The 16,157-nt window shown below is 42.5% G+C and overlaps 2 protein-coding genes across 5 annotated transcripts in view; one reads left to right on the top strand and one right to left on the bottom strand.

Annotated features, from left to right (window-relative positions):
* Window positions 1-10,843, top strand: part of MFN1 (mitofusin 1) — a 29,507-nt gene extending 18,664 nt beyond the window's left edge. The window contains exons 13-17 of one of the 4 annotated variants that reach the window (XM_054074859.1): window positions 930-1,159; window positions 1,647-1,802; window positions 2,327-2,523; window positions 3,797-3,931; window positions 4,782-6,565. In XM_054074859.1, coding sequence (XP_053930834.1) covers window positions 930-1,159; window positions 1,647-1,802; window positions 2,327-2,523; window positions 3,797-3,931; window positions 4,782-4,851 — 788 coding nt within the window. In that variant the 3' untranslated portion in view covers window positions 4,852-6,565. Of the gene's footprint in view, window positions 1-929; window positions 1,160-1,646; window positions 1,803-2,326; window positions 2,524-3,070; window positions 3,755-3,796; window positions 3,932-4,781 lie in introns of those variants that run through there. The other 3 variants (XM_009559288.2, XM_054074858.1, XM_054074857.1) reach the window with 3 other exon arrangements.
* Window positions 10,844-10,850: 7 nt separating this feature from the next.
* Window positions 10,851-16,157, bottom strand: part of GNB4 (G protein subunit beta 4) — a 28,183-nt gene continuing 22,876 nt past the window's right edge. Inside the window, exons 6-10 of the mRNA XM_054074860.1 lie at window positions 15,358-15,520; window positions 15,098-15,164; window positions 14,756-14,957; window positions 13,333-13,549; window positions 10,851-11,811 (exon numbers count right to left, since the gene is read on the bottom strand). Coding sequence (XP_053930835.1) covers window positions 11,705-11,811; window positions 13,333-13,549; window positions 14,756-14,957; window positions 15,098-15,164; window positions 15,358-15,520 — 756 coding nt within the window. The 3' untranslated portion in view covers window positions 10,851-11,704. The remainder of the gene's footprint in view (window positions 11,812-13,332; window positions 13,550-14,755; window positions 14,958-15,097; window positions 15,165-15,357; window positions 15,521-16,157) is intronic.

Here is a 16,157-nt window from a genome sequence, read left to right as displayed (position 1 = left end):
ATTTCTGTTCTGAGGGAAACAATTTAAGAAACTAACTATCTTTTAAAATATCTTTCTTTCTGATTGTGATTTAATGCCATTGCTATAAAATGATAAAGGAAAAGCCATCTTAGATCAAGACTGTCTGTTCAGCTTTGTAGCCTGTCTCTGATATTAACCAGTAACAGATGCTTGGGGAGAAGAATAATGCACCCAGGTAAATATAGTGATCCATCCCCAGTTTAGGGACTTCTGAGCCAGGATGCTGCATCTGGATTAGTGGCTTAAGCTAGCAGTAATGGACCTGTCTTCTGGGAACTTGTCTAATCCATTTATAAACCCATTTAAACTTCTGGCTTCCACAACATATATATGAAGTACACTAATTGTTAGCTAATCTTTCTGCAGTATAATCCTTTCCCTCAGTCTCTCCAGATTCTGAGTGCAAACCAGGATACATTCACAAAGTATTTGTGCACTGTGTAACTTCATTGCATATCCACAGCTCTCATCTGATGGGGTAATAAACAATTCAGAGGAAGATCATGGAATTACATGAAGCCTTCTGTTACCTTTGCGATAATGTTGCCTTTTTCTGTATGGCACCAGAGAACTGCTGGATAGACCAACTTTTTCTTAGTCCATCCTTGTCTTTTGACCATTCATAGAGGTCTTTAGTTAATTTGACTAAATTAATTTAGTTAATTTTTCCAGTGGTGCTTTCGCTCTGAATTGATTTTGTGTGCCTGTTTCTTTTTTTTTTTTTTGAGAGCAATAAATTCTCTGATCAATACTTACAAATAAATAAATAAAAGAATTGGTCAGTTTAGATTATTTTAGTTCACAAAGCTGCCGAGTAGTGCAAGGGTTCTACTTGCAAATGTGCCATAAATGATTAACTTTTATTGTTAATTTGTTAACTCATCTTTACTGTTCTGTTTCACTTCTAGAAAATCTGAAACCATTGTTGCCTTCTGCTGCTCATGATCAGCTCCACTTGCTAATTCCATGCAGGAAATTTGATCTTAGCTATGATCTAAACTGTCATAGCCTGTGTGCGGATTTTCAGGAAGATATAATGTTCCACTTTTCCTTGGGATGGACTTCACTCGTAAATCGTTTCTTGGGTCCTAAACAGGCTCAGCGAGTGCTGTTTGGACTAGCAGATCCAAACTTACAAGTGAGTGCTCCAGAGATAAGGGTGACATTTTAAGCGCCTTTTTCATCTTCATGAGAATGTATTGATTTTTACTGTACGTGCCTCTACTGTTTACATGCTTGCTGCTACTTTCCCTCATCCCTTTGTGTGAATTATTTTTGGTGAGGGTTGTTTTTATTGGATTATATTCAGGGGTAGAAAAGAAAATCCTGTCCTAAACTTTCTGCAGCCGTTACCCGAGTCTTGTTTTCCTTTGAATTTGAACCCTTTGGGTAACATTTTTGTTTGTAACTTTTTGATCCTTACGTCCTACACAGAACGCTTCTTCTAACCCAGCTCCCTGTTGAGCAAGGAACTGTCAAAACCTCCAGTGCTTACCAGGAGCATTGTACAGATTTCCATGCTGAAGAGTTTCATTTAAGTAAATCAAACCCTGAATATATGAAAATAAATGCTTATGTAGTTCCTTAATGCTTTTTACTCAGGCTGCCATATTCCACTCTTCTAGATCCCTCGTCCTTTAGCTACCACCCCATCTGCTGCCAGCCTTCCTGCCATAACTCCGGAGAACGTCTCACATGATGATTTTATGGTTCCTTTGGTAATGAGTTTAGCTTCACTGACATCACGGACCTCTATGAGCATCATCGTTGTTGGCGGAGTGGCAAGTAGCATTAGCAACGGGCACTGTACTAGAAGAGATGGCAAAGATTAAGCGGGTCTTTCCTGTTCGGGGTGCAACATGAAGCATGTAATAGACTTAATAACACTGGGCTAGAGGAGCGTGTGTTATATGCTGGCTATCCACATATAACACATATAGAAAATTAATCTAATTGCTCTGAGGGTAGTTGAATGTATTCTTTATGCCATGTGTCTGTGTTCAGATTCTGAATTAAGGGATGATTTGATGGTCCCTCATTCGGTTTGGATTTATTGGGAGCTTTGCTTTCTCTTTCCCCCTCTGTGAAAAAGCAGTGAGGCTTCTGTAACCTGCGTGTTCTCCATGCCACTGGGGTACCAGCTCATTTGAATACGGATGTGTTGCTCTGCAATAATAATATGGAAATAATATATTTTCTTCAACAAATCTGGTGGGAAGGTCATGAAGATGATTGAAGTGGGTGGAATTAGATTTTTATTCTGTAGGAGAACTTACTTAAGGTAATGAAGAATCTTCTTTTTCAGATTTGGAAAACAGTAGGCTGGAAACTCATCTCTCTGTCCTTAAGTATGTATGGGTTGTTATATCTCTATGAAAGACTGACTTGGACCACTAGAGCAAAAGAGAGAGCCTTCAAACAGCAGTTTGTAAACTACGCTACTGAGAAGCTGCAGATGATCGTCAGTCTTACCAGTGCTAATTGCAGCCATCAGGTTCAACAGTAAGTGTCACCCTGGTGTTTCCCAGCAGTAGGATGTAAGTCCGTGTTGGTGCAGTCCTGTGGTGTCCTGGGAGTGGGGACTGGCTGTGCATCGCATGGGACGGTAGCTTTAGTGTCCCTTGGCATTTATCATGAGGGAGTCTTAAAAGAGATTGAAATTGCCACCTAAAAAGGCCAATATGTACATCTGTGCGTGTGAGTCATTCTTAAGTCGTAGCCTTTGTCCAGCACCTTACTGTAAAGGTGGGAGTTGGCCCAGTTCTAGTGGAGGCTGAACCGCCCTGCCTTTAGAAACCTGTGAGTCAGTCTGTCACTAAGGGGGAGCGTTTGTTCTGGCCCAAGGGTTGGTATGGGCCAGTCCTAAGCAGCGAGTCCTGGCTCGTCTGCGCTGTGGAAGAGAAACTAAAGAGTCTTTGTGAACTGTTCCTTCTTGTGTGTCTATTTCCCAAATACTTTTTCACCTGTCTTTGCAAAGTAATGTCTGGGTGATTGTGTCCCACAGCCCCTCCTGTTGAAACAGTTTGTTCTGATTAAATTATTATTTCAGAAAATTAGGCCTGCTAAGTGAGACCTCTAACCAGCAGGGTGCAGAACACCTCTCCTGTGTAGCCCAGGGAATACTTTACTAATACAAAGCTCAGCTTCAGCAGAGGAAAGAGAATCATCCCTGTGTCCAGCAGCTGTGTGTCTCTGTGAGGACATGGAAGAGCTGGACTCAAACCAGTGCTCCAGTGAGGTGAAGTAGAGAGGAGAGGTCTCCTCTCCTGTGGGAGAGCCTGGTTGCTGGCCCGGGGTGGTAATGGGTTTTTTTTGTCTCTTGTGTGCAAGGATAAGTCTTAGAACTTTGGTTGGGAGCACGTGGCTGAGGCAGCAACTAGGATTGGGTGCCTCAGCCAGTCTGGGGTGCTCCTCACCCTGCAAAGGGCTCGTGTTCCTGTGCGCAGGGCGCTTAGCGTGGTGCAGGGAGCACTCGGCTGCTCCAGCATGTGTTGCTGACAGAGTCCTCATCTTGGACACGCACGTGCTGATGCGCAGTCAAAAAATGCCAGACAGTTTTGGCAGACACTGGGGTGCATTTTTAATGCCTAAGGTTTCTTTTTTTAATTAAAAAATACGTGATTCTCCTGCTTTCTGCTATTCTGTAATCTGTTAACAGCTGGAGAGTTTGATTGCTGGGTTCTGCTGCACACTGCGATGCTGTGGGATTTATGTGGGTTTCATTTTTTTAATTTTTTTTCCATAAATGACAGTTACAAACTTGGTTTCCCTTTAGGGAAATGGCCACTACCTTTGCTCGGCTCTGTCAGCAGGTGGATATTACCCAGAAAAACCTGGAAAAAGAAATTGCTAGGCTTTCCACAGAAATAGATCAGCTGGAGAACATACAGAGCAACTCCAGGGAGCTAAGGTAGGAGCCTTGCGGACATCAGTGAGACTGGTGCTTGTGGAAATGAGGTAGGCAGAGGCACAGAAGGGTGTGCAGCAACACCTGTATTACTTGTAACTGAGCAGCTTTGGCTAAGTTAAATACACGAACGCTTCTACCTAGGTGAATGAGCAAAGCTCCAAAAATATTCTTTCTTAGCTTTTTGCCTTTGTCTTCCTTTATTGTATGGGAGAGATGGCTTTCTGAAGACTGTTGGTCTTCTGTAGGTAAATTAAGGTGGTGCCCTCCCTGCAGGACACGAGAGCAGCTGTACTGTGTAGAGGCAGTCACTGCAATGTTGTTTTTCTTCTAGCACCAATAGGGGGTGTTTACAGAAGAGAAACTTCCAGCAGTTGGTGGTTTAGGGACATAACAAGCAGCCTCAGCTGTAGTTTCATGTTCTTATCCCCTGGCTGCCGCCTGCCCTTGGGCATTCAACACCACAACTGGCTGAGCACCTCACAACAGTGCACACTCTGTGGCACGGAAATGCTGCACGAACGGCCTGTTAGGGACCCCGCTGCGTGCCCTGCTTGCACGGCAGAGCCTCTCCCAAGTTAAACACTTAAAGGAAAGGCCAGAGCCAGGGAAGTCCCGGATACACCTGGCACAGCCGTTGGGGGAAAAGGAAGCATGTAGCGGGCAGCTGGCAGCCTCCTGCTGCCTAGTCAGGCCCCATGCTCACTGCGGCTGAGGCTTAGGCCAGAGCACGTGTTTAGTTTTTTAGTGCAGTGAGCTTCAGGAATTGAATAGAAGCAAAGCACTACTCTTCCTCTGTGATGTTCCTCTGTGATGTACTGAAGTAAATCCACCGCTTTTGTTTGTTTTACAGAAATAAAGCCATTCACCTTGAGAATGAACTAGATCGCTTTACAAAGCATTTTCTTCAAAAGAGTAAATGAAACAGCCTTGCTCACTTTCCTGGGGATCCTTTGTAGGACAAAGTAGAAATTTTACAGATTATACTTCTCTCTGGAGTCACATGAAATTATTTCTATTTTAAATGTTACTTTGATTACACTTGTTAATTATTGTAAAATTTGTTTTGGACTCAGATGCTGAACCAAACTGAAGAGCTGTGGCACTCGGTTATGTTTGTTTTGCAGATTTTGAGTTAAAAATTACCTTAAAACACTAAATTTCTTTGGGCACTCGACAATAAAAACCCAAACTCTTATTGGTTTTCAGTAGTGTTGGGGCAGTGGCACGTCTCGCTTCCTGGCATCCAGGAGTTGCTGCGGGGAGAGAGAGCTTATCACAGTCACTGCTGTCTCCTGTTTTCAGTTGCTGAGGAGTGGGCCAGGGCTGGGTGCTCCTGCTGCTTTGTGTGGGGTGGTGGGTAAGGAAGGGAAGCACAAGCTCTAGCATAGGGAAAGGGTCACTGTTTTGAAAGCAAGTGAGATTATGCTGGGCAGCAGTTCCTCTTCCTCAAATGGAAGTGAAAGAGGACTGAACTGTGGAGCACTCGCTGATGAAACGCAGTAGGCTCCAGTTTCCCCTCTGGCTTCCCCATCTAGCCAGGGTGGCACTGCTGAACTAAAAATAACCTTCTTTCAACACATTTGTCAGGTTTCTCATAGTTTGTAAAGTGGTGATGTGGTCATTTGCCCAGGAGAGCACTGCCAGAACCCATGGCAGAGCCGCAGGTGTGGGTCACTGCCACCACGCCCACATCCACGCGAAGGGGAGTTTGCCATGTAGATTGGGCTTCACTCACCTGGAGGTGTTGGGTAGGGAAGCTCAGGGTGTCAGGCTTGACCTTGAGCTTCTGCTGCTGGATCTCCAGGGCCAGGAGAGGGTGGGTTTGACTGGCTTTACTCAGGTGATGTCCTCAGCAGCCCCTTAGATCTTCTGTAGAACACGTCTCCTCCAGGAAAGGCTTAGGGCAGCTGTGTCAGCTTAGTTCCCTCTGTGTGCATCTCCAGCAAGGCAAAGCCTCTCTTAGAACAAACATTTTTTGCTGTTGCCATCTGCAATTACTTAACACCTGTTTTTTTCTACCTTGACTTTTAAAAAATAACTTATTTTAAAAATAAAAGCCTTTTCAAAATATTTATATATTTTTATGGAAGTGTTAACATGACTAAATGAAATCTTCAACAGTAAACAAGGGCTACTGTCTTAAGGAAATAGATGTAAAATCTAATGCTAGAGGCAGTTAATTATTTAAAGACAAAGCAAGAACACTTGTTTTCACCAGAGTATTTTAGTGCTTGTTTCTGACTGTGCCAGCCTAGGCTTGGCTCTCTTGGAACTTTGTTAACAGCGTTGAGGTATTTGAGGGCAACTGAGCTACAGCCCAGCCTTGTTGTGCGTGAGGTTACAGGTGTGTAACAATGCTCTCCGGTGGGAGCCTTTTCATGGATGTTGTATCAAGATAAAACGTTCCATGCATGTGTTCTACAGTTATTTATTAAAAAAAATACTCCCCCTGTGTCCTAGTAAGTTATTGGGCAGGGGGAGCGGAGGGGAAGGCCTCACCCTGTCATATCCATAACCGCTGAGGTGGAATTGCAATAAGCTGCTTCCCAGAGCAGCCCGGCACGCAGAGCACTTTGTACAGCAGCTACTGAGCAGTTACATGGTTTGGGGAAAATAATGCTGTAGACTTAAAGAAAAAGGCGTGTGCCCTAAGGGAGTGGGGATTGTGTAATGGGAATCCTGATGTCAAGAACATCAGTCTAAGACTGATTTGGTTTTCCCTGGCCAGGACGGGTGCCCAAGTCCCAGCTGGGTCCCCTGCTGCAGCAGCCCCAGGCTGCCCGGGGAAGGCACTTGCATTATTTGTTCCTCAGGGCAGTTTACCTCTCTACCATCTGGCTGTTCAACATGCACCCGAACCTTGCACTTCATGGGGACCAGGAAAGCAGAGGTGATGGCTGTAGGTGGAGCTCATCTGTGCTTCCCGCGTTGGGAGGAACCTTTGAGGCAGGGGACCTGCAGCACAAAGCATTCACCACTGAGAGGGTCTGGTTAAAAGCACTTGTTTATTGGTTACAATATCAACTCATGGCAACATCTTTCACTGAGCCACTGTACAAATACAAAGAAAAGATCCATCGTGGGGAAAAAAAAAAAAAAGCTATAAACAGAGTTCATAGCAAGTGATATTTTTTTTTCACAGGGAAGTCTTTTTACAACAGCACTGTTAAAGAACAAATGGCACGAGTCCCTGGTTTTTTTAATAGCTTAAATAAAAGCTTTAAGACTGTTTCTGAATACATACACAATCCAAAGGCAGTGCAGAATCACTTCATAATTGGTAACATGACCAAAGTTTTCCAAAGTAGTCAGCAACAAGTTAAAAAAAACCAACAAAGGTAGCCAATGAGAAGTGCTGGAACTAAAGGCAAATTAAACCCAAGCATGTTTAGAAGCATTTTGTTTTGGACTCCTTTGGATGTAATATGTACTACAAGTGTTCCGATGCTTTTATTTAAAAAAAAAGGAGAAAAACACAAAGAGAGCACCATCGTGTAAGTAAAACAAAGGCTTGAAATACCTAAGACTACTCCACCGAAGTCCATATTAGTTAAAACCTAAACATACTGTGTGGTATAAGAATGTCAGGCACATGTAATCTGTTATCAGTTATATCAATTAGTAACACTGCTCACACATTTACCATAACAACACTGCATTAACATTCTGCATGTATTTTACATAACCAGCAATTGGATAAAAAGGCTTGTGGTGCCTCTGAAGTGTAGGAAGTAGTTTTACCAGCATGCATGCCAGATTACTGTATACAAAGTGCACCATCAACCCATGCTTAATTACTTTTACAGGAAATGCTATCTCAAAAATCAGTCATTCTGCTACACAACCATTTATACCAACGAGCTGAATTAGCCAATACTCTCACCAACATCTTAAAGCACAGCACTAAACCTAGTGGAGGTGACAGTGTCCTCAGAGAGGGACGACTAAACACTCTTGGAATGTTATCACAATGTTTTCATTCCACCTTAACATAATGTGAACTTCATTGTGGGACAAGCGGTTACACTAACTGAATTAGAGTTAACTATTTCCACCCCATGCATTACAGTAAGCACACTGGGACCAGCTCGTACATTGGTTCAGCTCTGCCAAATCAAGGTCGGGCCCTCTCCTTAGGCAGGGGGAAAAGCCTATTTAATCCGCATTCCGTCTCCGATGGTGTATGTTGTTGTCATACAAGGACCCAGCAGTTCTGCCAGGAACTGAGACATATCTGCAACCGAGCAGGGCAGAGGACAGTGATGTTTGGAAGAAAAAAGGTCTGGCGGCAGATGGGAACAGGCTCACATTACTGGAGTAAGCGAGTGTACATCAGCAAGATGCCACACAGCAGCATTTTGGTTTCCAGAATCCCAACCAGTATCTCTAGCACACAGGCATGAACCCAGGCTGGGCACTTGCCTGGTGAGTATTCTCTATTGCAAAGTTAAATCAACATTGGGAAACGCTGACAAAAACTGTACCTGAATAAAACAGACCTGGTTACGCGAAGCACACAGTCCCATTTTCTAAGCCATAACCAACGGACTTTCAGAAGAGAGGCTGGGGAAGAGCTGCCTTGCCACTGCTCTTGCGCAGTGTTCTCAGTTATTCATTTTATAATCGCACCAGTTATCTGAAATTCAGATAGCAATGTAGTTTGGCAACAAACTTTTAAAGGCAGGTTAAGGTGTACCCGCTCGTGCTGCAGCATCTGCTGTGTAACCAGGGAATCAGCTCTCACAGTGCATGGGGAGAAGTCCCACAAGCTGCACACTTCAGCCTATACCAAACTATAGGCACAAACCACTGAGATTCACAGCTGGCAATAAAGCCTTCTACTTAAAACCTAATGAAGGATCATTTTATAACCTTCCCCATATCTGAAGGAGGTTAAGCTTTCACCATTAAAGCCACATCTTTAGTAAGGGCATCGATCTGGAAAGATCACCAACAGCCATTCAGAAAAAGGAACACCACAGCCTGACAAGTTCATTACTTGGCCCCATCCAACAATGTGTTACCTTAAACACAGTAATTAAACAGCAACCATCACCATGGCAGGATCTATCACAAGTATCCTACCAGTTCCCAAGAAGTAGCAGACATGGTTTCCCCAGTCATGCTCGGGTTTACTCTGGGTTTCCTTGTGCGCCAACGCCAAAGGAGGCACCTCAGGACCTGCAGTGCTACAAACCCCAGTTAAGCCAGCAGTAAAAGCTGGCAGAGAGCTGTGTGATGCTGTTGGAAACCTCACTGACAAGTGGCTGCCATTCCCTATTATTCATTTTAAAAGCAGCCGAATCCAACAGACAGCCCCAGCAACAATGACAGTGACATTATTTGCACCGATACCTGTACGAGAGCCATGTCCATGTTCACAGCCCACCTCAACTTTTAAGAAAAGTTATATACATTTGTAAAATTGCTTTTGGAGTTTTCCAAGTAGAAACCACTTTAATACCAGAATGTAAAAATGGCACCTGTCTTCGCAATGGTGTTGACTAGGAAATTGGTTCAAAACACATTTCCATGGAAAAAAGGTTTTAGAAAAAGAATATATTTCTTACAATTCCTTAGTAACAAATTTCCAGAATGATTTACTCAAGGCAGCTGTGAGTTAAAAAAAATAATCAAGTGTACCACTAAAAAACCAAACTGAGTCTGCTCTCTTCGGAGAGTAACAAGAATTCCACAATAGTTCTGTTAATGCAGACAGATCACAAAGCAAAACGCTGAGGAATTCCTGTAACACAACACAGTGTGATTGTGGTCCTACGCCACAGCCTGCTGTTAATAGATGTACACTTCTCCAGCACAGGATGCACCTTTCTCTTTAAAAGTTAATTTACTGTGATTGACCGGTACATTGATCGGCTACTTCACCATTACAGACGTGGCACGTTTACAGGCACAGTCTGGAAGTACTGAAATTTAGGATTCCGAATGTCAGAAACTTGACAAATCATCATCTCTGCCACAGATCTGTTTTGGTGTATTACAAGATACTGGGAACTTATATTTACTACCTGACCCAGCGATCCCCAGGCTCCCCATAATGTCAGATAAGGGCAGATTAACATTCTCTTCCGACCCGATTATTTAAAATTCACATATATTTAAAATAAGTCACTGAGGAGAAGCCGATAGACTTAATTCCCCCTTCCAAAACCACTGCACACATTCTGATTCCCAAGAGAACACCCATTGGAAGCACAGGCACGCTGCCAGGCACTAAGAAGTTCAGCGATCTTCCCGAGTAGTTTCAAATGGGCATCAGTCACTTGGTTTTCCTCTATCTACACTCAATTGTACGTGATCAGAACCTATCATCTATAAGCAAGAGACATAAAAATCGGAATAAAATCAGGAGTAGGAGAGGAAAATGTCTATTTACAGTGTCAGAGCTGCAGAACAACTAGCATCTAAATAAGCCACCATGGCACAGACCTCTGTGAGCGCAGGAGAACAAGCAAGCCGCTAAGTTTATGGTGTCAAGCTTTAAAGGGTCACACAGGTAAGTAAGGTTATTTGGTTCCTTGTAAGTTACACAATTCCTTTTATAATTCACACTGCACATAACTGACAACAAGCGCTTTTGGTTGTGGTATGCTTTGGCAAGCCCCTGCTTTGGAGGGGGATTACAGGCGATTAACTGCACATTTAAATCTTCTTTAAGAATTCAAGCAAAGTCCTCCTGAATTTCTCAGCTGATTGTGGTAATTGAGCAAGCTTTGCAAATGCACTGCTCTCTGCACTCCGAGCATCACGCCAAATCATTTTGTTAGTGCAAAGCAGCTGAGTTTGTGATGGGGCAAAACTACCTCATCTCCTTAGAGCTGCACTGTCCAAAAGGAAAAGCACTCAGCCACTGACGCCACCAGTGCAGGTCGCTTGGCTTCCATACCCGAGGACTGCGTGGAATAACTGATGCAAAAAGCTGCAGTAAGGGAGCCAATACTTCTGGAACCCAATTTTAATTTTATTTTTACTTTATTTTTTTAATTATTTTTGCTGTTGTTGCAAGTCTGCCTGGCATTAACCCCTTGGTGTTTGGAGGCCATGACTGCCAATGGATGAACCAGGAACCACTGGCTTGAAGGAAGAACCCCCATGATTAAAAATAGGCAAGCAGGTCAAGAAGTGAGTGAATAAGGCGGTAGGTATTAACTGGGAGTCTCCAGGGCCTTTAAAAAAATTCAAATGCCTTCCATTATAAAAACACATACATACCATTGGCTTCACTTTATCTACAGTAAATTCACAAAAACATTTAAAACAGCAATCTAGTTCACCCGCTACAAAACTCAGAAGTGACATCTCAGGTTAAAAGCAAAGCTATAAATGTAGTTCCTTATAAAATGCAAACATATTTCTTTACATACAGACAAATGTTACATGATTGGCTGCTATAATGTGTATATTCTGTTATGTACAAAAAAAAAAAGTACAGGATTAACAGACTGAGCACAAGCAAAAACCCTTCAAGGACAATCTAACCAAACCACCAAAAACAAAAAGACTGGCTCTTAGTTTGTCGGTCACCATGATTATGTGTGCTGGCCCCTTTTAAAAAGTCAGTGATTTCTTCCCCCCTCCCCTATTTCTTCACTTGATTTTTTTTCTAGTTTACAGAAAGCCTTTTTGTGTAATAATCAGTGAATAGAAAAACTTCACCTGCAAATACAAGGTAGAAATGTTATTTCACAGCTATAGGCTGCAGCATTGATCTCTCCAGGTCTCAAATGGAGAATGTACATGTTTGGCTCCCAGTTAATTCCAGATTCTGAGAAAACTGTCCCAAGACCCTGTAGCTACAGCCATGCCGTCATCGGTGACACCTAAACAGCTGACACGGTTGTCATGGCCAGCAAGGACACCTGCAAAAGGAGAAGCAATGCCAGTTAATATTCATGGCACGTCAAGGACTTCAGCTGCTGCTCTGCTCTCCCCCTGTAAGTCTTCAAATTTCCTAAAAAAGATGTAATGCAAGATCTAATTGTCCTCTTCATCTTTACCCCGACCAACTACATGCACTGTAACAGCCAGATCACAAAACTCAACAATGAGATTTTTAAAAGCAGATGTACACAATACTCCCTCCATTTTTCTCTCTGCCCCTGCGACTTATCCTTCTCTCTGCCCCAAAGACCTCCTCTTCCCTAATCAGGCTCTCTACTGTTTTTTTCCCTCTTTTCAGCAATGCTGTCCACAACTTCAGCCATTGAATACTTCCAAAAATCAAATGCGATGTCCTCTGACAACACCCAAGATACAGAAACTACCCTAAGCAACCCATGTCTTGCAAACCCTAAGGATTAAAAATTCCCCATGTATTGTGCCCAACTATTATAAAAGCAGCACTGTACCCTACCTCTTCCCACCTGGTTTATGCTTCCTTTCTACCATTCCTGCCCTTGTCTGCTTTCCCAAGGTACCACAACCAGGTCTATGAAAATTCGGCCTGTCCATGTGCCTCCCTTCTTATGGAAAAGGATGTGCTTTTGGTCCACACAGCAGAATCAAGGTTCAGAACCAAACCAGGCCCCAGCATTTAAATTACTATACGGAGTGAGAAAGATGTAGATATGCTATAAACATGCTACCATAGAATTGTACTTCAAGGGGGCCAAAGGAAAGCTGGGAAGGGATTCTATCAGGGAGTGCAGTGACAGGACGAGGGGTAACAGTTTTAAGCTGAAAGAGGAGAGATTTATATTAGATATTAGGAAGAAATATTTTCCTGTGAGGGTGGTGAGGCACTGATATGGGTTGCCCAAAGAGATGGTACATGTCCCATCCCTAGAGTTGCTCAAGGGCAGGTCTGGATGGGGCTTCGAGAAATCTGATCTACTGAAAGGTGTCCCTTGTCCCTGACAGAAGTGACTAATTCAAGGACTGAAGTGTCCACAGCAGGAAATTATGGTCCTCAAAGCAAAGTCTTATTACTAACTGAATTACTTCTTTTGATGGGTGCACGAGTCAATGCAAATGTATAATTTTGTATCACTTAATTTCATACACTTTAGTGAAATACAGTTTCTGTAGATGTAATGTAATTTTAGAGGCTGTTCTTTAGCCTTAGAGTTGGTGTCTGCCAGCACAGAGACACATCGTGGCCAATGCCCAAGAACAGGAGTATTTCACTGACTGGAACAATGACTCCAGACACCATCGAGAGGGAACTGTAATGCAGTGTAACAAGTGGAAGATACAGCCAAATGCAATAAAATAAAAGAATGCCATTACAAAAGAAAGCAGTGTTAAGAGGAAACAAGCAGATTCTGTAACGTCAGCAATAGCATTGGCAATGAACTGGCTCTGCACTGTGCAGATTTTGAATACCCATCTTCTGCTAAGGAAACAGAAAGCTTCAGCTTGCTGTGGTTACGTGTACTCACCCGCTCTCTCCCCTTTCAGAGTGTCCCACACGTTGCAGTTGAAGTCATCATAACCTGCTAGCAAGAGGCGACCGCTCTTTGAGAAGGCCACAGAAGTGATCCCGCAGATGATATTGTCATGCGAATACATCATTAATTCCTGATCTGCACGCAGGTCAAAGAGTCGGCAGGTGGCATCATCAGAACCAGTGGCAAATGCATGTCCATTAGGGAAAAACTGGAAGTTTTAATTAAGAGACAAAGAGTTTTACATCGGAAAAATACATCGCTCATGCGTTATTTCAAAAACATCACAGGACTGTTTTGCCAGGGAGATGAGATAAAGGCAGAATGATTTGTTAAAAATCTCCATGTTAAAACATCACATACACACAGCTCTGCCACACCACACTTACACGATAGTATTGGTAACACCTGAGCAACTGGAATTTTGCCCAGACAGTTCCTGCATGTGGTATAACAGGAGACAAAGGGGATGCAACTAACTCCCACAGAACGAAGCAAGACGCCGTTCTGTGCATCCTGGCTGTGGGCCAGGAAGACCTGGCTGAGGTGGTATGCAATGTTACACCCTGAGCTGGTCAGCCCTTGGCTCAACCAAAAGAAAAGACTGGAAATTTAATTGCTTGCTTGCAAGCCACAGACATTTTTGCAACAGCCATATTGATTGAAATAGGAATGAAAATAGCTCAACACATCTCAGGATTCAGCTCTAAGTATAGGAACTGCATTTTTCTACTGGTCATGCGTTTGGTATTTTCTCAGCCTTAATAATTTTTCCTGTTTATCAAAAACAGATGCAGCTTAGACTTAGATTTCATTCCCCATTTATCAGAGCTTGCATCTTGCAGATCAGAACATAGTGTTACTATGACAGAGAGGAAATATAACCCAGTTTATAAATATTACAAAATTATTCCAGGGATGAATATTCAACCTAGTACTGATTTTAACCTTGCCTTCCAGAATATTTTGCTGAAAGCTCTTTTCAACAGAAAATATCAAATACACATTTGTTCAACAAAAAAGTGCAATGTGAGGATGTCTGGCTATTTTCCTCCCTCTCAGGGTATCACATTTATCTACAATTTTCAGTTTTTAACACACTGCCACACTGCAGAATTTCCCTCCTCCATTCTTTGCTTCTTAAAAAAAAACCCTCAAGTCTCAGTTACTGAACAAAAACATAGCTGAAACTATCCAAGAACACTCCAATGCATCATAGATAACAGTAATAATAATTCAGTTACAAACTAGACCATAAGTTATTAAATAACCTTATATACAATTTAACAGTCTCCATCCTAACAAAGTAACTGATTTTAAATCAAGGTAACCCAGTAGACTACAGAGCCAAATTCATGCAATCACAGTTTTTATCCTCCCCCATCCTTTCCATGTGGAAATACAAACCATCACTTACACAAACTGCATTAATATCTGACACATGCCCTGTGAACGACTGCCTGCACATTCCATCTCGAATGTCCCAAAGCTTCGAGGAAGCATCACAGGCACCCGAAACAAAAGTCCTCATATCTGGACTTAGAGAGAGACTCATCACATCGCCAGTATGCCCAGTGAACGTGGTGGTCTGTTGACCAGTTTCAATATCCCACAAAGCGCTGCAGACAAAGCAACAACATTAACACAACGTATGTGGTTATCTGAAAGTTCAAGTTTTAAATACAAATTAAAGCATTGGAGAGGAAAAAAAGGGGGGGGAAAGAAAAAAAAGAAAGGCCAACATAGCTCAAAAACTCACCATGTGGTATCTCCTGAGCTAGTGACAATTTGGTTGTCATCTAGAAAGCGACAACAGGACAAGTATCCTAAAATCAAAACAGTTACATTAGCTTCAAATCCAGGAATAACAAATGAAGTTTAAAATCCAAGAGCAGATTAAAGTTCTCCTGCAGCTAGTCTGTGACCAACAAAATTATTCACAGTTCACAAGGTACCTCAAAGCCAGATTGTTTCATATGGTGCAATAAAAAACAATGCTGAAGCAAGAATGTGGCTGACCTGTATGCCCTGGGAGTTCTCTGCTCACTCTCACATTGCCCTCTCTGGTTTTTAAGTTGTATATGGAACAGATGTTGTCCAATCCACCACAGGCAACGTAGTTTCCAGATGGTGCATACGCGCAAGTCATCACCCAGGAGGATCTCAAAGGAATGGCGTGCATCTTTGGAAAGACAGAGCTCATGAATGCTACGTCATACGTTAGCTTTCATTTTGCACCGAGGTAATTTGTATCAGTTAATGAATTAAAGAAGAATTAACAAACAGAGTAGACTGTAAATTTCAGTATTTTGATTTCACAACATATTACAACCCATCCCGTATTTATACATACTAGGATGAAAAGTACCAGTTGTCTCCAGGGTAGATATACGGAACATCAGTACAACATTATTTAATAGTAAAGCTATTTTAAATTTAAATATTTACAACATTCTTTTATTCTACTCTGATTCCTTCATCCAAATCTTCTACATCTCTGAACTACAGGTTATAAAATGGTATGGCTGTACCCATGGAGACTGGACAGTTTACAGAAGCAGATCCCCACTCCACACTCTACCTACGCTTTTCTCATTTAACGGCGCTCTTTTTTGTTGGGGTTTTTTTTCCCCTCCTCCTTTCTCTGCCCTCAAAAGCAAAGCACTCTTGTAAATTCTGAGGTTCTGTGTTTCTACAATTGAAAACCAAATTAGTTTCAGAAGCAGCACCACACAGGTAGAGAGCAACAGCTACAAGCTACTGCAATAGTAAACTCTAAGTAACACGTAAGATTTTCACTCCAACTATTGCTTCCCAGC

Source organism: Cuculus canorus, chromosome 9, assembly GCF_017976375.1.
Source record: "Cuculus canorus isolate bCucCan1 chromosome 9, bCucCan1.pri, whole genome shotgun sequence".
Classification (NCBI taxonomy): domain Eukaryota; kingdom Metazoa; phylum Chordata; class Aves; order Cuculiformes; family Cuculidae; genus Cuculus; species Cuculus canorus.
Note: the sequence above shows the minus strand (reverse complement) of the source record. Positions and strands in the feature narration are given on the sequence as shown.